The sequence below is a fragment of the Schistocerca serialis genome, chromosome 1 (genome assembly GCF_023864345.2).
Source record: "Schistocerca serialis cubense isolate TAMUIC-IGC-003099 chromosome 1, iqSchSeri2.2, whole genome shotgun sequence".
Classification (NCBI taxonomy): Eukaryota; Metazoa; Arthropoda; class Insecta; order Orthoptera; family Acrididae; genus Schistocerca; species Schistocerca serialis.
The window spans coordinates 428,997,237-429,021,749 of NC_064638.1; the positions used below are offsets into that span (position 1 = coordinate 428,997,237).

The window sequence follows — 24,513 nt, forward strand, 5'->3', positions numbered from 1 at the left end:
GTAATAAAAGTTGTTTTTTAGTAAATGAAGGCTTCCAAAATCTGTAAGAAAAGGTGAGGTGGGGAAGTCAGTTGGTAATTTGTATTCACACATGTACACAAAGAATAAGCAATTACATATTTGTACAGAATGTGACTGAAAACTGTCACAAAATATGAATAATGATAAACAATTTGTGTATGTGGAAAATATATTTCAGCTAACTATTACAAGAACCATTTAAAAATAGGTTGCAAAGAAGATCATTCCAAAATGTTGCTATCAATGAAAAATGATGAATGTCATGATTTAACCAAGAACTTTCTTACTTGTCAAGAAATTAAAGATTTCGGTTGTTTTTACTTAAATCCTCCATCTAGGAACAAACTCCCAGATAGACGCAAGATTTGTGTTCAAGATTGCTATATACAAAGATGGAACTTAAATAAAATTAATAAAAATGAAAATTAATTAATCACTATATTTACTATTTCATGAAGGAACCTAAATTTATCCCACATATTATTCATATGCGTCCTTACTTAGAAGATTAATAATTTTTCAGCTCAATTAATTTGTAGTCTATATAAGTTGATGCTCTACCAGAAAGGCTCAGTAATGTAAATATTTCTAATTTGTTTAAAAAGATTGGTGAGTTAGAGGCAAATTATTTGTGTCACATTCCTGGGTAAGAATATTCAGAAACTAGATTTCCTTAAAAAACTTGTATGGACCTTGATCATAAATTAAAAATTTTTTGCCAAACAGATTTGTGGGATTTTCAGTGTTTTGAAGATGGTAGTATTAAATTGAGATACAATAGGATTAAGAATCTTAAAAATAATGATAATAAGTTTCATGACATTCAGGTTTTAATTATTTTTTCAGATATTTTAAATACATATATAAAATTTTATTTTTCTTATATCTTGTGTGTGCTTGATAGGAATGTTAATAATGCAACTGCCAAGTGGATTCAACATTCCCACTATGTAGTGCTATAGCTCTTAATGAGTAGACTGCAACAGCTTTTTAAATTTATAAATTTGGTCAATACTTATATAAAATATAGAAATTCAAATTATTTCTGTTCCTGGTAGCTGTTAAATAGCCTACCTGCCACTGGGTCCATGCACCATACACTGTTTACATGGTTAGCCATATAGTAATATTGGTGATTCATTCGATTGATGGAAAGAAATAATTGCTTCCTCAGTCTATCTTTAATTGTAGAAATTGCGAAATCCTTTACGAATATGTCTGTTGTCGTCTGTAGTTATTTGTCAGTTTCTAAATCCACGAAGGTATTTATCATGATTATGTTATTCAAAAGTGGAAGAATATGTGTTGTCACTACAAATGCTTCTACTTGCCTCCGACGGGAAAGCTAATGTGCTATGCAATGCAGGGCCACATGTGGGCTGGACGACTCTGACCGCATCACCAATGGCAACTTGACTGTTGTCAACCAGTATCCTTGGATGGCGCTGCTTGGCTACTCATCACGTAAGTTGCATGCTCACTCTTATTAATCTCATCATAGTCATTATCATTGGCAGTAGCTATTACTTTTCTATTTACCACTGACAAGGTGAATGAATTCCCATGTTCTGCAGACATAGTTTATCTCGATAATATATTTGAATAATATTATCTCTGATTATTTTTAAGTAATATTTGAAGCACTTTATACCTCGCCCAGCCTCATCCTCAGGAACCATCAGTGGCAACATATGCCAATTTCTTTACCTCCTGCATGAAGTCATCACGACATACTTGGTTATGTGTAACACATTCAGTACCACAACGACATAACTTAAAAATAACCAGTTCCAGTGAAGTTATCATTGAGACTTACAGCATCAAGAAACAGTGCGAGTTCCAACGATCTCTGAGTTAAACTTGCAGGTAGTACAAGGAATCGATCAGCTGTTGTCAATTATTTTTCCAGCGTTTTATTTGGAATCTAAATTGCACTGGGAACCAAACCTCTACAGGCAACTATGTGGCATCTACACTAGTACACTACATTCAAAATTAATTATAACATAATACCAAATATTATCTAAATTAGTCCAAGCAGGGTATTCAACTTAAGTTGGTGTGTACGATTTTCGATTCAAGTCCTAACAGCCTAGTAACACATAGCAATAACTACAGACCTATACTTCCTATCTTGAAAACATTAACATATGACTACAACTGCAATAATTGTCATATCCTTGTGGTCAAATGATTTTGACCTTTGGTCACTTGATAATAGCTATACAGCTGCAACATGGCTAGTAGTTTACAAACATTGTTCAATGTCACTCAGAACAATCGTATTTCGTAACTATCGGTACCGTTTTTGTAACATACTTTCACTTGAGAGTGAAGGTATTTTCAAGACATAATGTGTGAAACGTAATCTTGCTCTAGTGTTATTTGTTAATAGGTTCAGATGAATGCAGCTCTAACTGCCAACCTTCCAATACCTCGTATTACAAGCAACGTAATTGTAATTTCGATATTATGGCCCATGTAGGATACAGTGGCCAATGTGCAGTGGGCAATTTTTGTCCAAAGCACAGAGCGAAATCATTCATTTGCCTGGAAGGGGAAGCCGACATTGTCTGATCGCTTTCGGCTGGTCGGCGATGCACTGCGATGACAGAATCTAGAAGCTAGCCTGGTAATCTTTCTCAAACGAGTTTCAGAACTATTCGACAAACGAATTTCATTTTTGCGTTACTTATGTCAGCTTCATGATGATGTGCTAATCATCTTATTAATGGTCACAGTTACTGTGCAAAATTAGGAAAAAATTGTTATGAAAGATGGCGGTTGCTACGATTTTCCATATGGTGGATACTACATAATATGTTGTTGCATATGCAAATTAGCTAAGATATTGAATTTTTCTTTGGACTTGGATGGAGGTCTCTGCCTGTCACCAATCTCTAGAAATTTGACGTGGCACACTCATTTGTGATCCTGCATGCACGCAATAAAACAAGTGTGAAATATCCACAACATCCCTCATATTTCAAAAACAGTTTGAAATATCGAGATGAGATTTTGACAAATGATAGCACACAAAGAGTAGAGTATTTTGCCATATCGTTAACATTCAAAACTTCATTATCTATCGTATTATTCCACAAATTACAGACCTTTTCGGAGAAAGAATCTACTTTTTAAGGGCCATCGATAGCTGTTGAAATGGGAAACGTTGTGGGCTTAGGAATAGCAATATTTTTCTGTTGAGGATGGGCTTTTTCATAAGCTACTGAGCTAACTTCCTCACTTGCTAACTTAACAAACCAAGACTGCGTATGTACAACAAGTTAGTGAGGTGATACTATGTGAACTCCGTTGTGTTTCGACAACAGAAGCAAATTTTAACATGGCTACAAGAGAAATGAAGGTTTTACTCAAAATGCCACCCATTACACTTCTTTTATAGTTACAAATGATTAAATAACTAGGCTAAAACAAATTGCTGCTTTTGTTGTATTTCCAACGGAATTCTTTATGAATACTTACCAAACTAGAGGTGACAATCGATCTTTCTGAATGGTCATCAACAAATGTGTGCATGGAAAGACTCCACTTGATGATTACAAAAACTGTGAGCATAGGCTTCAGTTTAGAGCCGCACTTCCCTTCCAGTGTTCGTCATGACCCCTACACTGCCTACCTTCAAACTCCATTACAACCACTCGTCCTACGTGTGTCCTGCTGATTTCACTTCTACAGTGCAAGTTATTCCACGTGCACTCTACAGTGTGGTTATAATTAGAGTACAGTTATACTCATGGCGTGGACTGTAGTTATTGTATGGCAGTGAAACAGCGTAGACATTCTATTGTGTTAAGTTGGAGCCGATTGATGCTGGAAAAAAATTAGTCCCAATTTAGGCCACCAGTGCAAATCTGGCAATTTGACTGTAAGAAAAATGTATAGGAATGTTCCCATGTGTATTGGATTAGGAACAGCACGTCGCAGAAAAGGTTAAACAAGTGAGAAAGGCATAAAGATGATTTCATTATTAAACTGCGCTTATGCTGTTTGTTAAGTATGAGCAACAGAGTCGTCGACGACATGCTGCATCCGTAAAATGATATGATCAACAGTTGCTCACAGCAATCCCGGTGGAATCTGAGCAATGTGTTCCTGTATACTGATCATCACACCAGGTACAGACCACAAGTGTTTGTGCTAAATAAGTTCTGTTACGCATTCCCAGAGCCAAAACTCACATGGATGCAGATCAGTTTACGTTCTAGTCGCACATGTGATAAAAATCTGGAGATAACACTTTTGTGGAAGGTTTCATTAAGCAGATCTTTCATTGGGCCACAGACATGAGATATTGCTCCATCTTGCATACAAACAGTGATTTCCACACAGGTCCACGCCTCCAAAGCAGTAATCAAATGCTGTCAAAGAAAGTCTCGTTAACATGAAGACATCAAGGTGCACCTGACAGGCCCACTGTATGTATTCTCTTCAACAAAGAATGGACCAAGACTAAAGGTGCTTGTGAATCCACACAAAACAGTCATGTATGCCTGTCCAGTGGATCTTCATGTACAACATGCAATTTAACAGTGCTCCAGATTTGGCAATTCTGTGTATTCACTTCACCCTGTAGTGTGAAATGTGTCTCCTCACTCAATAGAATATTGCGCATCCACATGTCATCAGCTTTGATCCGCAATAGAAATCGAAAAGCATACTCAGAATGTTGCCACAGATTGTCAGGTTTCAGTTGCTGCAGCATCTGGATCTTGTATAGGTTCCAAAGCAAAATAAACAGCAAAACTTTCCTTGCTGTTGACCATGGGATGAACAATTCTTTTGACACTGTTCAAGCACTAGAACTACTCAGGGCACGCACATACTATATGGTCAGTTATGGCAATAGCAACCTCATCAATAGCTCGCACCAGGATAGGATTTCACTATCATCTTCTTTAAACCATTCCATAGTATTTGGCTTCTCCTCAGACTCTCTCAGTCGAGGATAATCGCTGCTTTTCACATAAGGCAGTTTCACCAACAGCACATGGTCTCTCTTCCCGATAGCCATGCTGTTCACCCACGCTATGGCCTATCCAAGGACATCGTGTATGTCATACCGTCATACAAAAAGTGTACAGCTCCAGATTTTTACCTGTTTGCCAAAATTGGAACTAATTTTTTCCAATACAAATTGGTCCTATATTAATGCATTAGTGTATATAGCAAGTTTTGCTGCCACACCATAATTACAGCTCTCGCTGGACGTCCACCTGCGCTTTAATTATTACCACCAGATACTATATATGACTGTGCAAGCTATAATACACTATTAAAGTAAAAAAAAAAATTAAAGCTGCCATCAACCCATAGGCTGGTTTCAACACAACAGTGCTTTACTAGCGGACCATTGCCACCTAAAGTCTCTGAAAAACGCAGCAACTCGGCATTTTTCACATTGAAAAACATTTTCGAAGCTCATATAAGTGTTAAGCGACAGGTAAGTCTCTTAGAAGTGACCAAGAATCTAACTTGAGAACTTTGGATTCCTAGTTAGAAATTCACCACTGACCTGGATCTGAAAAAAGGGTTCTTTCGTAATGTGTAGCAGTACTGTGGAATTTCAGACCATCTGCTACACATCGACATATCTTAATTGGATAATTTAAGTCCCTGTAACACCTTGGTAGGAGTAGCACCTTTAATAGGAAACCACCAAATAATGTCTTGAGCTATATATCTTAACGAAATAATTTATAGATGTTTTGTGGTTTAGTAGGCCTATTCTGTCGTTGACTGTGGGGCTTAACGATTGTGCGTCCATCTGCAGGTGGCAGTCCACAAGAGTTCCGGTGCGGCGGCTCGCTCATAACCAGCCGCTACGTGCTGACCGCCTCGCACTGCGTCAACGGCAGGAAGCTCGGCTCCTACAGGCTGTGAGTACACCTCCCCATACTGGCTCCCAGCAGCGTGTCGCCATCGGAAGCGCTTAAACTCGGCAGCTATAGCAGCTTTTGATGTCTTGATGGTGCTGTACTATTCTCTGTGATGATGAAGGCATAGTCTACAGCGCTCTGTACTCGACTTTGGTTGACTGCCTGTTATATGGAAGATCTGTGTAAAGGCGGCTCGTTAGATGATCGCCCTGCATATGCTGTGGCAGTTTGAAGCGCTGTGTATTCTTCTAGTGGGTGGGATGGAAATGAGAGCGGTACAATATGGAGCGTTCCAGATGAAATAGTTAACAATTTATCATTAAGCTAATGCATGTATGACAAACATCAGTCCAGCAAAAGTCAATAAAAAATCAGATTCAGGGTCATCAACAAGTTAATTTAGGTACAGGTAGCTACCATACTTCCTCACAAGCGATCGATGTAAGCCCCTTCATATAAATATGAAAACTACACGGTCTTCTATGCCCTGCTTGAACGAATAAAGTTATGCATGTAAAAATCAGTCAGTGCAGCACATTGTTTTTAATTTTTCAAATGCTCACACGACTTGTATTTTCCTGTGGCAGTGAAGGCTCTGAGATGGCGTTTCCAAAAATGGCTGATAAACTTGAAACTGTTTAGACGTCATTCAGTGGTAAGATACGGTGGTACATAACATGGACTTAATGTAGGATTACTAAACTCACAATTATTCATAAATTTGTGCATCAGGCTTACTAAGTACTCATAAAATCAGGCGTCCATAAAACTTTGCTCTTCCCCTGTGAGAGGTTCTTCTTGGAAAGTGAGTGCCGTTGTGATCTGATGGTGATTGTTCTTAGAGTGTGTATCACAACCTCTCTGGACAAGCCTGGACAGATAGTATGTAATTCTGCGAATCTAAAGCCTAGAGCTGTTTTAGCTGAAAATGAGATTTCAACCTTGTGGCGCTCCTGGGCAACTGCCTAGTATGGTGTGCATTGGCGGGCAAATCATTCCACAAAAGCGGTTCTGTCTTGTCATTTTATGGGCTTCGCGTCATGCAGGTGCACTCCCAGAAACATGACCAGAAAAATCTACCTACAAAACAATTTACTAATATTTCATGACAGTTTGATACCGTTTTTATTACTACTGTTAAAGGTCTACTGAACTGATTCGTTAAGAAATTACTTTTATACCATTTATAAAGAACTCGCTAACTCGTAAAGCAGAATTTTGAGAGTATTATACGTCCAAGACCAAGTAAATCAACAAAAAAAGCAACTCTGTGCCGCTAATGTCATAGGTAGCTATGACCATAAATGTGAAACAACTTCACAAGAATATGTAACTTCAAAGAATTTTACAGACATTGTTGTAGACTGTACAAATAGTTGACAATATTCAAAGATCTTGTTCAGCGATGCTACTAACATATGAAGTGTAAATGAAGCAAAAAGTTAACAAATCCCTGTGTAATGTGAAAACATCTTCGAGGAATTCTGCAGTTTTCGAGTTGCAACTGTTTTGATACATATTGCTACTAGCATGTAATTTGTATCCATTTCTAAAGAGATGAGTTGTCATCAGCCTTGTGATGTGGACAACAAAAACACCGTAATCCATATTTCTCTTTCAGAGTTTTGTTTGAAGATATAGGGAATGGATATAACCTTTTAGCTTTAAGGATGTGTGTATCCCTTACTGAAATGATCAGCGAGATATTATAAGGCGATGGTAAAGAAATTCGAGGTTGTATAAAACTTTCCATGTCAGTAGCTCAAATTTTCATGTCTTATAAGTATGTAACTAAAACAGTATACGTAAGGAAATAGGAAATAATGGCAATTGGTTCACGACAATATTTTTGCCTTGAGAGATAATAAAGACATAGCCACCAGCAGAAAGAGCGAGAGTCTTAGATATGCAACAGAAAGGTAGAAAAATGCAGGGCGTTAGCACTGAGGTGACAAAAGTCGTGAGATACCTCCCAATACCGAGTCGCACCGACTTTTGCCTACCGTAGTGCAGTTATTCGTCGCGGCATGGACCCAAGAAGTCGATGGAAGTCTCCTGCAGAAATATTGAGCCATGCCGTCTCTACTGCGGGAACTTTGTCGGAGCAGGATTATGTCGCATAAATGTTCGATAGGATTCATGTCGGGCGATCTGAGTGGCTCAATCACTGCCTCGAATTGTTCAGGAAGTTCTTGAAACCAGTCGCAAATAATTGTGGTCCACTGACATGGCGAATTGTCATCCATAAAAATTTCGTCGTCGTTTGGGAATTTGAAGACCACGAATGGCTGCAAATGGTCTTCTGATCGGCGAACATCCACAGGACCCAGTCCATTCCAGCCCTCACTGTTACAGATCCAACACCCGCTTGCATAGTGATTTGTTGACAACTTGGGCACATGGCTTCGTGAGGACTGGGCCACATTCGAACCCTACACTTAGCTCTTACCCACTGAAATCGTGAACCGTCCGACCAGGTCATATTTTTCCAGTAATCTGGGGTTGAACCGATATGGCTACAAGCCAGGAGAGGCGCTGCAAGTGATGCCGTGTTTTTAGCAAAGGCACTCACGTCGGTTTGCTGCCAAGTTTCTCGGCTCTGTCCTAACGGGTGCGTCCCCCATACATCCCACATTGACTTCTGTAGTTATTTAACGCAGTGTTGCTTCTCTGTTAGCACTGACAAGTTAATGCAAGCGCCGCTGCTCTCGGTCGTTAAGTGAAGGCCGTCGGACACCACGTTGTCACTGGTGAGAGGTAATGCCCGAAATTTTGTATTTCGACACACTATTGACACTGTGGATCTCGGAACATTGAATTCCCTAACGATTTCCGAAATGAAATGTCCCATGTTTCTAGCTTCAACTACCACTCCACGTTCATAGTCTGTTAATTCCCGTTGTGCAGGTATAATAACGTCCAAAACCTTTTCACATGGGCCGGCCGAAGTGGCCGTGCGGTTAAAGGCGCTGCAGTCTGGAACTGCAAGACCGCTACGGTCGCAGGTTCGAATCCTGCCTCGGGCATGGATGTTTGTGATGTCCTTAGGTTAGTTAGGTTTAACTAGTTCTAAGTTCTAGGGGACTAATGACCTCAGCAGTTGAGTCCCATAGTGCTCAGAGCCATTTGAACCATTTTTGAACCTTTTCACATGTATCACCTGAGTGCAAAAGACAGCCCTGCCAATGGACTTCCCTTTTATACCTTGTGTATGCAATACCACCGCCATCTGTCTATCTGCATATCGCTATCCCATGATTTTCGCCAATTCAGTGTATGTCTGATATTTCGTTTTAATAGTGGCAGTGACTGGCACTTTGTTTTCCTTTTTATTTCCTTTCTGCGTTGCAGTGTGGGCGTGCGGCTGGGCGAGTGGGACCAGCGTACGGACGTGGACTGTTACGGCGAGATTTGCGCGCCGCCGGCCGAGGACTACGGCATCGAGGAGGTCATCCCGCACCCAGACTTCAGGCCACAGGCCACCAGCAACGTCGACAACGACATCGCGCTGCTGAGGCTCGACCGCGACGCGCCCGATAACTGTGAGTGTTGCGCTGCCGGCTGCTCTTTCTCACAACACCACGGTAGCTACACCGCCCAGGTCAATTAGAGAATACGTTTCGTATCAGACTGGTACAGTATATCCAAAATAAGGGCAGCCCCTCATGAATTGCCAGTAGTTGCTGCAAAAACAGGTATACCCTGAAGTGAATATCGCACCAAATTAACTTGGGGCCGCTCCATCGATTGGGATCATATACGCAAGTCTCGGGCTACATATTGTTTGCAGTAAGAACCAGAAAGTATATTTTTATTGTTCGATCGGACTATTGGTGATCAGTCACTGACAACATAGTTGGCTGGCTTCAAAGTTCAGCACACATGTTGCATACGAAACTCTCTACAATCGAAGATGGTGTCCTTCATATCAATAATCTTTTTTATTTTTTCCAAATCGATATGGACTGAGAACTAATGCAAATCAATCGTCAATTAAATCAGTGGAACAAATAACTTTCTGCAGTGTTTAAGTTTGTGTTTCCACCAAACTGATAAACTGAGATGCCGTACTGCCATAACATTCTTTTTTGTCTCTTTACTGTTAATTCGAATCAACCAATGCTGGTGAGGGATTGAAAAGAGTTTTCTTATTCATTCGAAACATTACAAATAAGAGTGGGTGAATTCAAACGTAAGTAATTTTTCATGAAGATGGCTTGCTTGAAGTACATTCCACAACTTGTTCACTGTGAGCGACTTCACGCTGTTGTCCTGTGTCCAAGGCTTCCTGTGGTTTTAATTTTGTTTCTGGAACTCGGATATGGACTCCTATAACCTGATAGGCCTCAGTAGATTTCATTTCCATCTGACGTATTCCGTCTTTTTGATTTTGTAATGTGTGAAAAAGACAGTTACTGTTTACAACAATAAGGTATTCCTTATCTTGTCCCTCTGTCAGTACTGTCGTTAAATTTTGTTTAAGTTGTTAGTGTTTGTCCTGACATTTACCTTTTTACTAAGTGGTATGCATAAATTCATGAACATATATTTCGTGTTTGCAACTAAATGAAAGGCAGTTCTTTTTTGCCCCACGCATTTCCCTTCTTTTGTTTCCCAAGCATCTACAGTGGCCATTTTGATGTTGCTAATCCGGGTGTGTCGATCTGGAAATGTATTTTGTCAGTCTGCATACAACAGACGGCCTATTTTCGGCATTTTCTCGACTAAATTCACCATTTCACTTACATTTCCCTCTGTGTGTTGAATTTCTGTGTTTTCAGGCAGATTCAATCACCGGTAAAGGTGGAAGTGAAGTAATGAAATAAATTTGGTTGAGAAAACCGGCCATCTGAAATATGCAGCTCGAATAAATACATCTCCAGGACGATACACGTAGATTAACAACATCAGAACTGACCACCGAAGTTGATTTAAAAATACAAGAAGCAAAACAAGTATGGCAAAAAAACAAACTACCATTTATTTTGTTGCAAAAACGGAATACACTTCCGTGAATTCTGAAGCGATTCATGGAAAACGATAAAATGATTAATGTAGATAAAATTTAGAAATATACATTAAGAATGCGAATATCTGGAATATTTGATAAAAAATTATTGTAAATTTTGTTGTATTCCAGCTTTCATCAGACCAATCTGTCTGCCAGTTAGTACTGAGATGAGGCAGGCGACGTTCGTCGGGAAGAATCTTGTTGTTGCTGGATGGGGTACAACAGAATATGGTAAGCCTCTCCACGTATCAACAACTTCACTAAGGAATAATGCTCTTATTTTGGGGTATCGAAGATAATCATTAGTCTCAAACATCATTCGTTGACCGAATGAGGAAAGGGCTTGTATTTTGTGTTGTCGATTTAAAAAATGACAACAAATGCTCCAAGCCTTAAAACGATTCTCAACCATGCAGAACGTTTACTATCTCTCTTTTTCCCATTGACACCACCGTTAAGAATAAAGGTGTACTCAGAAAACATCGCTAAGTTATCGTTTTCAAGATACGGCTAAAAATTTTTTTTTTTCAGACCAGCTCAATCTTCCAAACTCGTGACGAGATTTTTAACTCCAGCATTTTTTATGCTTCCGGTTTTCATTGGTACTGTCCTGGTTTGAGAAATCTAAGTGTGCAAGCAGCTTGAGGAGGTTCGTTATGTGTTAAATAACACTGTGTTTGGGTTGTGAATTAGGGACAATCAATCTATGGTCGTTCTGGTCAAGTAAATGTACCATATATATTACCAACAAATATTATGTTCTGGAAGGTGTAATTTGTTCAAAAGTCTCATAAATTCGTTGAAAGTAGTACATACGTACACACTAGCTCTTTACTGATAGGATATGATAGGATACCACTTCTCACAGGCATTATTTCACCTATTCAAGTAATTATATGCTGTAAAATCCGCCTTTAATATATTTATCTTGCTGAACATTTTCAGAGGGTGAGGATCACAGATGTGTTTTGATCGAAAATCCAAGCATGTTAGCACTCTGGACATATATTCGGGAGGACGACGGTTAAAACCCACGTCCAGCCACCATGATTTAGATTTCCAGTGATTTTCCTGAATCGCTTAAGGCAAATGTCGGGATGGTTCCTTCGAAAGGGCATAGCCGCTTCCCTTCTCCATCTTTCCCTGATTCAAGCTTGTGCTCCGTCTCTAATGACCTAATTGTCTACTGGACGTTAAATAATAATCTGCTCCTCTTCTTCCCGATCCAAAACAAGGAAATGTAGAAATTAGTGAAGACCATTCCTCCAGCTGCTGTTATATTTCTTCTTTCTTTCATGACATGAAAGATCCTACTTGGAGTGAGAGTTTTGAATCATTCAACTTCTATACGTATGCTGTTCGTTATATTTGGTGCTGTTTCGATACTCTTCATGTGGTCCTTAGGAGGCTGAGTGCCCACTGTTCTAGTCATCTAATGAGGAAAAATCCGGGCAGTACAAGGAATTAACGCTCTACGTGTCAGTTAGCCATTCTAACTTCAGTGCTAATTCACATACACCCTCTACAAATTTCTGACATTTACCAGTTTAATACATTTATGTCGGCTTTCATGAAAACGTCAGTTTTGTTTCATAAAGTTCAGCAGATGATTTAGTTAAATTAGGTGTTTCATTGGACCAGAAATCACGTGGATGGTAAAACAAAATCTGTGGAAAACTTTTTCATAACAAATCAAGACATGGAAGCACATTTGGTATCGTCTATATACTTCATTTAAATAGCGTATTCTTGGATAACGACTTTTTGTATTTCTCTAAACTTAGTTTCTTCCATTTGGTTTCCTGTCGATCTTACATTAGGAAATAGGTGATGGCGAAAAAGTTTAGTTCTTCTATGCAACACAACATAGAATTTAATGTCAAGTGTATGTATTAGATGAAAACTATAATAAATTTGGTCACATAGAACCACATTTTTCATCTAACTGGTGAATTCAAGGTGTGAAGCAGTGATTACACGTACACATTATCACTTGCAGTCTCTTCTTCTAAGGCGGGCACTATAAGTGAAATACCTAAGGGAGGCCTGCCCAAACCGCAATTTGCGAGCGCGAGCGCTGCAGCCAGTGTCCTACCCAGCGAGTGAGTTGAAGGATGAGGAGGAAGAGGATAATGGAGACTGCAGCTCGACAGCTCTACAGCGATGTATTCGCCTTATCAGACATCAGGCTGTTCGCTGAAATTACTGTTTGTGTTAAACTTGATTTCGTTCTGCATTAGGAATACTATGGCGTCAATGTCCCTGCCAAAAAACGAAAAAGTGAAGAAGCCACAGCAATTTTATCACCCATAGGCCAAGCGAGGTGCTTAATAAGGCATCACACTATTGTGAGCTGGAAAAACACTCAATGAAACATCATTATAACACCGGGCAGAAAGCCGGCCGGTGTGGCCGAGCTGTTCTAGGCACTTCGACCGGGAACCACGCGACCGCTACGGTCGCAGGTTCTAATCTTGCCTCGGGCATGGATGTGTGTGATGCCCTTAGGTTAGTTAGGTTTAAGTAGTTCTAAGTTCTAGGGGACTGATGACTTCAAATGTTAAGTCCCATAGTGTTCAGAGCCATTTGAACCGGGCAGAAATGCACTTGTATTCTGAAGAACGGCAGTGGATGCTGAATGAAGGCGTACATCAGGGAAAAAAGAGAGTTAATGATAAGTATAGTGGTGACATAATCTATTATGGAGGACATCCTGACGTATTTGAATTCATTAAGTGTCTTAATGCAAGGGGAGAATCATTTGGTAACAGATATGGCGAACAAGATTAATGCTACGAGTATATGGAAAAATCGGCTTCCAGTTCATGACATTGAACATTTCCCGTGGCTCAAGCTAGTCGTTTGTGGACCAGACATGACTGATTACGTTTGAGGAACGGGGATATTTCAACACGAGTTTTTTATTTTTATTTTACACGTCTAGTTCAGTAGGACCTAATTGAGGATCAAATGACCAAGCTCATGCAACGTGTAAGTACATGAAATTACGACATAAATTAATAACAGATAAAATAAAAAGTTAATGAACCCAAAAAAGACAAGCTATAAGTTTATGTAAACACAATCAACAGCATAACACAAGAAGCACCTTAATTTTTCAAGGAACTCCTCGACAGAATTGAGCGAGTGATCCATGAGGAAATTTCTCAGTTTCGATTTAAAGCGCGTGGATTACTGCTAAGATTTTTAACTTGTTGTGGTAATTATTGAAAATGGATGCAGTAGTATACTGCACAGCTTTCTGCTCAGGAGTCAAGGAAGTGTGATCAAAATGCAGATTTGATTTCTGTCTGGTGTCATCTCAGTCAAAGCTGCTAAGTCTTGGAAATAAGCTGATATTGTTAACAAGAAACGACAGTAAAGAATGAATATATATTGAGAGGCCAATATCAGAATACCAACGCTAATCAACAGGGGTCGGCAAGAGGTTCGCGACTTATACCACTTGTTGCCTGAACCGCCCGTTTCTGAGCCAAAACTATCTTTTCAGAATGGGAAGAACTACCCCAGATACAATACCATATGTCATAAGAGAATGAAAGTAAGCAAAGTAGACTACTTTTCGTGTCGAGCTGTAACTTACTTCAGATACCATTCGAACAGTAAAAGTGGCAGCATCAAGTCTTTGAACAAAATCCTGAACGTGGGTTTTCCACGACAGATTACTGTCTATCTGAACACCTAGAAATTTGAACTGTTATATTTCACTAAGCATATGTACATTCTGTGAAATTAAAACGTTGGGTTTTGTTGAACTGTGTGTTAGGAACAGTAAAAACTGAGTCTTCCTGTGATTTAGCGTTAGTTTGTTTTCTACAAGAGATGAACATATGTCATGAACTGCACTGTTTGAAAGAGTGCCAACGTTGCACACAACATCCTTTATCCTTTACTACCAAGCTAGTGTCATCAGCAAACACAAATATTTTAGAATCACATGTAGTACTAGAGGACGTATCATTTACACAAATAAAGAATAGGGGTGGCCCCAGCACTTTTCCCTTGGGAATCCCCCATTTAACTGTGCCCACTCAGACAGTCTCAACACTGTGCATAATGACGTTTTGCTGCCTGTGGTTAAAGTAAGATGTCAACCAATTTGGAGCTACTTCTCGTATTCCATAATGGTCCAACTTCTGGAGCAATATTTTGTGGTCAACACAATCAAAGGCCTTAGTTAAATCAAAAAAGTTGCCTTTCTGTTTAGTCAATCCAGTACCTCACAGAGAAAAGAGAATATAGCATTTTCAGTTGTTAACTTCGAAAACCGAGCTGTAGATTTGACAGCAGATTGTGTGAAATAAAATGATCAATAATCCTTACATACACAGCCTTTTCAATAATTTTGGCAAACACTCATGGCATAGAAATAGACCTAAAATTGTCTACATTATCCGTTTCTCCCTTTTTATAAAGTAGCTTTACTACTGAGTACTTTAATTGTTCAGAAAACTGACCTTTCTTAAAGGAAAAATTACAAAGTGCAAATTACATGTACAGGACTAACATGTCCAGCACAGTACGTCAATATTCAGCCAAGCACTCCATCATATCCGTGAGAATCCGTAGTCTTGACTCATTTATTCACTGAGTCAATGTCCCCCTTTTCAATATCACATAAGAGTATTTCAGACATCAGTCTCGGAAAGGCATTTTCCGAGATAGTTACATGATTCCCTGTGGGATCTAACTTTTTATTTAATTCACCAGCATAAAGTGATTGTTAAGTACTGTACAAATATCTGAGTTCTCAGTACCAGAAATATTTTTACTACGAACTGACTTATATTGTCGACCTTGTGCTGCTGACGAGACACTTGCTTCATGACTGACCATATGGTTTTAATTTTATCCTGTGAATTAGCTTCTCTAGTTGTGTACCACATGCTCCTTGTCTCTGTAATAACATTTTTAAGCACTTTACAATACTGTTTGTAATGGGCTACTGCAGCTCGATTGTGACTACTACTAACATTTTGATGTAATTCCCACTTTGTTCTACATGATGTCCTTATCCCGCTAGGTAGCCACCCAGACTGCCTTTTACTACTAGTACCCTGTTCAGAATGTTCTAATGGAAAGCAACTTTCAAGAGCATGAGAAATGTGTTAAGGAAAGCATTATATATGTCATCTATATTATCGGCACTATAAACATCCTGCCACTCTTGTTCCTTAACGAGGCTTAAAAAACTCTCTGTTGCCGTTGGCTTAACTTTTCTACATAACTTGTAATTTTATACAACATTAATTATATACAACATTTATTTGAGTGCAAAAATTTTAGTGTTAAAATGCATGCCTCATGGTCTGAAAGGCTAATCACCCCTTCACTTATAGCATGCCCATCTAGTAAGGAAGAAAGAATAAAGATATGGTCAATGGCTGTGCTACTGTTCCCTTGCACCCTGGTTAGAAAAAAATCGCTGTCTGCATCAGATCTTATGAATTTAGGAGATCTTCCAATATTCTTTTTCTTACTCAATCAGATACAAAATTAATATTGAAGTCACTACATTCTGAAATCAGAGTCAGGAGAACTGTAAATAACAGAAATTACAAGTTTAGTTTCATTAAATTCTACTGCCCCTGCACAACATTCTAATACATGTTCAGTGCAGTACAGTGATACATCTAGGACTCAAACGGAATGCTGTTTTGTACATACACAGCCACTCCCAACTCAGCAAAGAACTCCTTGAAAAACAACCAGCTAATCTTTATCTTGGTTATTGGAAGCCTCTGAATTGTCAAATTGTTTATGTAATGCTCCAATACACCAACACTGTCACAGTCAACATCTATAAGCAGTCCGCTAACTTTATCTCTAATACCTCTTATATTTTGATTAAATATGGTAATTCCTTCAGTACTTGGATATTGACCTCCTTTGAAGGTGATTCCTTTGTTAGAAGGACTCCTTTTAAGCAGGGATATCTATCAGCTGACATCAATATAAACACCAACTACTACAGGAATTTTCCCACTGATCCATCACCACCCACTACACTGTCACCTATAAGCACTTCCAGCCTCCCCTTTCTATACCTATTGAGCTGCAGGCCAGGCCTAGTGAAACTCAATCTGTTGATGGATTCTACTGGTACCACTGCAATGTGAGTCATGCCCTTCGCCATCAGCACCTTCTCCAGCCCCATGCTAACACACCCAACAGCAGCATTAAGAAGAGGCCTTTCATGACGCTGAAACAGTTGCACGAAGCGAGCCTTAGTGCCACCAGTTTGAGTAGCTATCTTTACCAGGTCACCACCTACATCATACTCCCTGTCCCTATCGAGAATATTTGCAGCTCCACCCACAATCACTACCTGATCCTCTTTCGTAAAATTCCTGCATAACTTCCCTATGATAACAGTCACTGAGTCAAACCTGCACTAGGCGTCACAATGTTGGTGACCTGGTACTCACTCCCCAACACTTCCTGCATCTATTGGCCCTTACCTCTGCCATGTGAACTACCTAGCAGCAGAATCTTCTTCCTTCTGTTAGAATTTGCAACTGACTTAGGCTACCTATCTGCTGAGGACTGCTGCATATTTCCTGCACTTACAGCTACAAGGGGCTCCTCTCCACTAAATTCTGTCTGTTGGTCAAATCTGTTGGTTATACACAAAATGCAACTGTCTGAATATCCCTACTCCTAGCTGCCTTCTTACCAACTGCCAGTTCCCTTTCCCCAGTGCCCTTTGCCCTCCTCAAACTATCTAGTTCCTCCTTGCACTTGAAGGGCACAGATCTTACCCTCCTGCTACTCTATCAGTTCATTTCTGCCACAAATTCTGCATTTCCAGGAGAGGGGAAGCCAGTGGGCTAGAATGCCCTCTGGTTTCCGCAGTGGATTGCCCTCAATGAAAATACTTTGAACAAATCTGACACTGCAACCCACTACTCGCAAAGCTATGGCAAAACCCAAACTTCTGATCCTTTAAAAATAATGTTAACAGTTAATGAAAGAACTAAATGTCTACGTTATCTAAGTTCAATTTCAACAGTAGAACTATTTAAAGCACTACCAATAGTTATCTAGAATGTCGCACTCTACTAAGGAAGCAAATACTTTTATTAATACTACTAAGCCATAACTAATACCAATACCACAAAATTTCTTATGTAAAACCAAAAATTCAACCGATCACTGGAACACTCAACAAAATTGAAAAAAGTGAACGAGAGTTTTCCTGAAATATTTCACTACAAACAAAAAACCGTCTGTTGAAAACTGGCGTACTAAATTTAATAAATGACCTCGACGCACAAACAACTATATAAAAAATAGTGGGCGAAAGTTTCAGAAAGCTTATTAAGCCGTTATTTCACCAGAAACAGCACTATGCACCGTTGAAAACAACTACATTTAATAACCGAATAACAGCACACAAGCAATTTTGTTAGTACTTAGCTTTAGAGCCGCTCCAGCTGCAACCACACGCCGCTAAATGTATAGATACTGCTGAGACTTCGATGAACGACATAAACACTCGAATCCGAATATCAGACCACTCGAACCAATAACAAAAAGAAAGATTGAGTTGAATGAAAATCCACTAATAAGTTACTTTTAAAGCAAATATTAACACCAATAATCTTTGAAATAAGTATCTGAAGTCTAAAGCCTTATGAAGTATAGGCGAGCAATTTGAACAGGAGTCCAGCACATGTGATGTCACACCAAAGAGATTCCAAGACATTGCTCGAATAACGACGGATTTCGATTATCTGTGAGACCATTCTCGCTTTTGCCTGCTAATATATCTCATTACCTCCAAATTGAGCTCATAGACGTAACCAGCTCACTGGCCTGTTTATCCAGTCTAGCAATTTACAGGAATGTTACTCCAAGAGCAATATCCTCGACTGCACAGAGAAGCCTGTAAAGTTAATTTAGTAATTGTTTCAACACGTGTCAGAATGTTTTTTTTTTCTTCTCTTGTGAAATTGAGAGTCCCACTAACGTTCGAATTTCTCAGATTCCGAATATTTCACTGTATCTCGAACCATAGGACTAGATATATTACATATTCTAAAATCGTATCTATTACATATTCTAAAATAGAAATGTGTAAATTGTATAAACATTTCCACTTAATGTTGAACACCTGTATCTGAAGTTTCTTGAGGTATTACTCACCGTAGTAGCACTATCTATTGTACTTCTGTACTAGAGTAACAAAATTTGCTGCTTTGACAAAAAAAAAAGAAATTAAAATTAAATATAAACACCCATGACAAAATCTTGTTTATAGGAGTATGGTGCAATATTCCCCTGTTATAAGTCGTTTCAATGTGATGCAAAAACAATTTCTTAAGTTTCCCATGCATGCAGCCTTGTGAATCTTGGCAAGGCCTGATCTAAGGAGATGGTAAAACCCACCATGTCACATTTGATGCACAATCAATGTAAAACAACAACAAATTGGTTTGATTGTATTGGTGCACTTTATTTAATACTGTAGAATTTCCACTCTGAGGCATAGTTTATACTGGAGAAATTACCTTTTCTGTCCAAAGTTGTTTCTGAGGAAACCATAAGTAATACAGGGATTATTCTAATTACTTTGTAAACAAGGTTTTTGCTAAATGATCCACTGTACTTTTTATGCAGAAGAGGTGTTCTTCACACATCCATATGGACTCATGAACGTGTGACTAGTCCAGAAATTGAAATAAATCAACATTTAACCAGTTTCTGACATTTTAATATGGTCTTACTAAAATCATCATTATATATATATATGCCAAAAGACTGATATCAGCAGCACTTAATCTTGCACGACATCCAAGTCTTTTCAGTTTTCTGCATTTCATTCAGATCCATCTGTATGAAATACATTTTTCTATCTCTGTCTCTTTTATCTTCTATTTTACCGCCAATGATAACTTTTTACGTTTATTTGGAGATTTTTGGAGATTTACTTCTTGTTTCCTTTTTCTTTCGAATCCTTAATAGTTCCTTTACCACTCTACCAGTTTACTTTCCCCCATTCTTCCCCAAAGTCAGATTTCAAAGCTTTCAAGACATTCCTCGTCTTACTTCTGTAATGTCATCTTTTCTGTGCCAACTCTAACAAGATCCCAAATAAAGTATTTTGCTCTTGTTGTAAGCAGTCCTTATATCTTTTTAAATGCTTCCTTTCAATGTTCTATTCTTATTTTTTCCTGTTTGAAATATTGGGAAGTTATTTTTGGTAATGAGAAATCGACACTGACAAACTTGGAGGGACTGTTGATGGTATCTTGAGAAACAAACTGAGAACTCGAACCCATGTGTGAAACAACAAAATACAGCATGCAAATCATAGGGACTGACGACTACTTCTAGGTTACGCTTTCGGCAGCAAACATGGGTATGTATATCTATAACGCTGTGATAGGCGTGGATGCATTCGATGTTGTCTAACGATTTCACTAGTGGCAGATCTAAGAAATCGCACTGTGGACGATTCCACTTGCGTCCATTGCATCAGAACACGCATTACCTGCAGAATTGGTGGCCTGATTGAACCAGTAATTTCTCATTTCTGTAGCAACATTAGCATACTGGGCATGGGTACTTATTGTCAAAGTATTTCTCAAGATGCTCTCTACACCCCTCGAAGTCTGGCGGTGTCGTTTTATTGGTCCCTGTATATTCGCTCTTCCACAGCAACTTTTAGATGTATATAACATTTTTAAAATCTCCATCTTACGTGAAATCACTCAATGACACAATTAATACTATATCAATCCATAGAATGAAGTTTCGTATGTGTAGTTCTGGCATCTCAGCCTGGCCATTTTGGAAGCCCACCAGAATGCACGGACATAGACGACAGCTAGGTGCCGCTCCTAAAATTTGCGAGCGCTGCTGAGAACAGTCATTAGCAGACTGCAGCGGAGCACTGTGCCAAATACTTCCCAGAAACCTAGGAATACGGAACTTGCCTGTAGCCCTTCATCCACGATTCAACGATGTTGTGCAAGAAAAGGGCAAGCTGAGTTTCTATATCTGTGCTGATCAGTCAAAAGAAATATTCTGTCTCAATGAAATTTACACTCCTGGAAATGGAAAAAAGAACACATTGACACCGGTGTGTCAGACCCACCATACTTGCTCCGGACACTGCGAGAGGGCTGTACAAGCAATGATCACACGCACGGCACAGCGGACACACCAGGAACCGCGGTGTTGGCCGTCGAATGGCGCTAGCTGCGCAGCATTTGTGCACCGCCGCCGTCAGTGTCAGCCGGTTTGCCGTGGCATACGGAGCTCCATCGCAGTCTTTAACACTGGTAGCATGCCGCGACAGCGTGGACGTGAACCGTATGTGCAGTTGACGGACTTTGAGCGAGGGCGTATAGTGGGCATGCGGGAGGCCAGGTGGACGTACCGCCGAATTGCTCAACACGTGGGGCGTGAGGTCTCCACAGTACATCGACGTTGTCGCCAATGGTCGCCGGAAGGTGCACGTGCCCGTCGACCTGGGACCGGACCGCAGTGACGCACGGATGCACGCCAAGACCGTAGGATCCTACGCAGTGCCGTAGGGGACCGCACCGCCACTTCCCAGTAAATTAGGGACACTGTTGCTCCTGGGGTATCGGCGAGGACCATTCGCAACCGTCTCCATGAAGCTGGGCTACGGTCCCGCACACCGTTAGGCCGTCTTCCGCTCACGCCCCAACATCGTGCAGCCCGCCTCCAGTGGTGTCGCGACAGGCGTGAATGGAGGGACGAATGGAGACGTGTCGCCTTCAGCGATGAGAGTCGCTTCTGCCTTGGTGCCAATGATGGTCGTATGCGTGTTTGGCGCCGTGCAGGTGAGCGCCACAATCAGGACTGCATACGACCGAGGCACACAGGGCCAACACCCGGCATCATGGTGTGGGTAGCGATCTCCTACACTGGCCGTACACCACTGGTGATCGTCGAGGGGACACTGAATAGTGCACGGTACATCCAAACCGTCATCGAACCCATCGTTCTACCATTCCTAGACCGGCAAGGGAACTTGCTGTTCCAACAGGACAATGCACGTCCGCATGTATCCCGTGACACCCAACGTGCTCTAGAAGGTGTAAGTCAACTACCCTGGCCAGCAAGATCTCCGGATCTGTCCCCCATTGAGCATGTTTGGGACTGGATGAAGCGTCGTCTCACGTGGTCTGCACGTCCAGCACGAACGCTGGTCCAACTGAGGCGCCAGGTAGAAATGGCATGGCAAGCCGTTCCACAGGACTACATCCAGCATCTCTACGATCGTCTCCATGGGAGAATAGCAGCCTGCATTGCTGCGAAAGGTGGATATACACTGTACTAGTGCCGACATTGTGCACGCTCTGTTGCCTGTGTCTATGTGCCTGTGGGTCTGTCAGTGTGATCATGTGATGTATCTGACCCCAGGAATGTGTCAATAAAGTTTCCCCTTCCTGGGACAATGAATTCACGGTGTTCTTATTTCAATTTCCAGGAGTGTATAATATACCGATGTTTTGGTTAATACGCGCGTGTTTGTGTTTTGCAGGTGACACCAGCCCAGTGAAACTGTACGTCGGCGTGCCGGTGGTGGACGAGCAGACGTGCCAACAGCGGTACTCGCGCTGGAACCGACGCATCGTGACGTCGCAGATATGCGCCGGTGGTAAGAAAGGCAAGGACTCCTGCTCCGGCGACAGCGGCGGCCCGCTGATGGCCTTCGAAGGCCGGCCACCTAGGGGTGTCGTCGTTGGCCTCGTGTCATTTGGCCCCCGAAACTGCGGCATGGTGGGCTATCCCGCTGTCTACACCCGTGTCTCCTCCTTCCTCACCTGGATACTGGACACCATTCGACCTTAACATCAAGTACACGACTTACATCCCACCATATCATTGTGGCCGACCGCCATGAATATCATTCAACTGGATGCATCCAGACGAATTACATCAACTCTCAGACACTAATGTTCACGTTACTGCAATGAATATCAATGACATTATATCTTAAGAGGTGTTAACTCAAAGCAGTGTCTCCTCTCACGCCATTTGCACCATCGTCTTTAAGATATTGATTATTTCATTATTAAATTTTCCCTTGTCGTTATCTTTTTTGTGTAGTACACACAAAATTTTGCAACAAATTATCATTGAAGAAAAAAATGAAATACGTTACTGTTACGTACTGTACATATGTGGAACGAGCGAAGAAGGTGCTTATGATGAAAAAAAATTGAGAAAATTTTAATAAAATTCGTTTTGTGAACAGTAAAATTTCGTGAGGCTCTCACACATGGAAACAGGGAATGTAAGTACAACTGAGAACAACAGGATTTCAGAGGATTAATCTTGACAAACAATTGATTCATTGCAAATGATGTGATACCATGGTACTACTAACAATTGCCTCACCATCTGACACAAAATACTATCCTGCATAGTAACAAACCTAAATTATCCTTGATTCTTGTGTCTCCTTGTTCCCTAGTTTCAAGAAATAAAGGTTGTGTATATGTTCATCAAAAAAGCAATTGCTTTGATCACTTTCTCGTCGCTCGTTATCTCATTTACAGTAGTTATTAATAATTTATACAAATTTTTTGGTATGTCCACCTCTGTAAATGAGCGGCCAGTATAGAATGCTGATATGTAGAAGATCCGCGCTCGTTTCACTTCACTGCAAACTCATTTTCCTTGGTGCGAGAGCTGTGGCGTGACGCCAGTTGCGGAGCTACTTGAATAAGAAGTAGCGAACCCAAGCTCTGGGAAGTCATCAAAACGGCTGGGAGGGCGGGTTGCTGACCACATGACCTCCACTCCACATCCACGCGACCCCGATTGGTAGTGGATGATCGTGTTTTATAGCAGAGAAATTGATTTAGAGCCGTGAAACCATGCTGTTTACTAAGTGAATTTTGTGAACTGTAATTTATTTTGTTGTCCCTGTGCATCATGGGAGTGAGCTGGATCGTTAATAGATTATTGTTTTTGTTAATTACTATTTATAATTAAACGTTTTAAAATACATATTGTTTCATTGCTGAAGTTCATGTAAAATGGAATCATAGTCTAAGCAAATCCTGGTTATGACTGCGCTTAAGGATTCCTTGCCAAGTACCTCAGTTGTTCCTGATGCACATAAAAAGTCAATCACATGAAAGCCAGTTCTATGTAGGCAGCTCGGGGTTTGACACCTGGTGTACCTACATTGTGAGTGTGCCGGGCAGTGGGTAAAGTTGTGAAGTCTTTTATTTAGTTTTTACATTGTAATGCTTGATAGTCTTGTGTGAAATTAATTTTGGAAACCACACTCTTCTATAAGGGCCTGAAAGATATACGTGCAAACAGCCAGATACCGATGGAGGATATACCATTCATAGTCTTTTGTCCACTGGTCCACAATTCATCTCGTCGAGACTAAAGTGAAATATCGTAACTCTCACTGAATAATGCAAAGTATTTCAGAATTAGGGCGACAAATGAGTTTATTGTCATTTAACGGAACAGCATAGTATAATGAGTACTTACATGCACAAGAGTATTTAATTTTTGCAAATATTTAAAGCTTGTTGTGTCAGCATTGAGCACTTG

General features: G+C 40.3%; 1 protein-coding gene across 1 annotated transcript in view; it reads left to right on the forward strand.

Annotated features, from left to right (window-relative positions):
* LOC126472327 (CLIP domain-containing serine protease HP8-like) overlaps nucleotides 1-23,949 on the forward strand; it is a 62,351-nt gene extending 38,402 nt beyond the window's left edge. Inside the window, exons 3-7 of the mRNA XM_050099928.1 lie at nucleotides 1,388-1,485; nucleotides 5,816-5,921; nucleotides 9,273-9,463; nucleotides 11,062-11,163; nucleotides 22,475-23,949. Of these exons, the coding sequence (XP_049955885.1) occupies nucleotides 1,388-1,485; nucleotides 5,816-5,921; nucleotides 9,273-9,463; nucleotides 11,062-11,163; nucleotides 22,475-22,785 (808 nt within the window). The 3' untranslated portion in view covers nucleotides 22,786-23,949. The remainder of the gene's footprint in view (nucleotides 1-1,387; nucleotides 1,486-5,815; nucleotides 5,922-9,272; nucleotides 9,464-11,061; nucleotides 11,164-22,474) is intronic.
* Nucleotides 23,950-24,513: the final 564 nt, after the last annotated feature.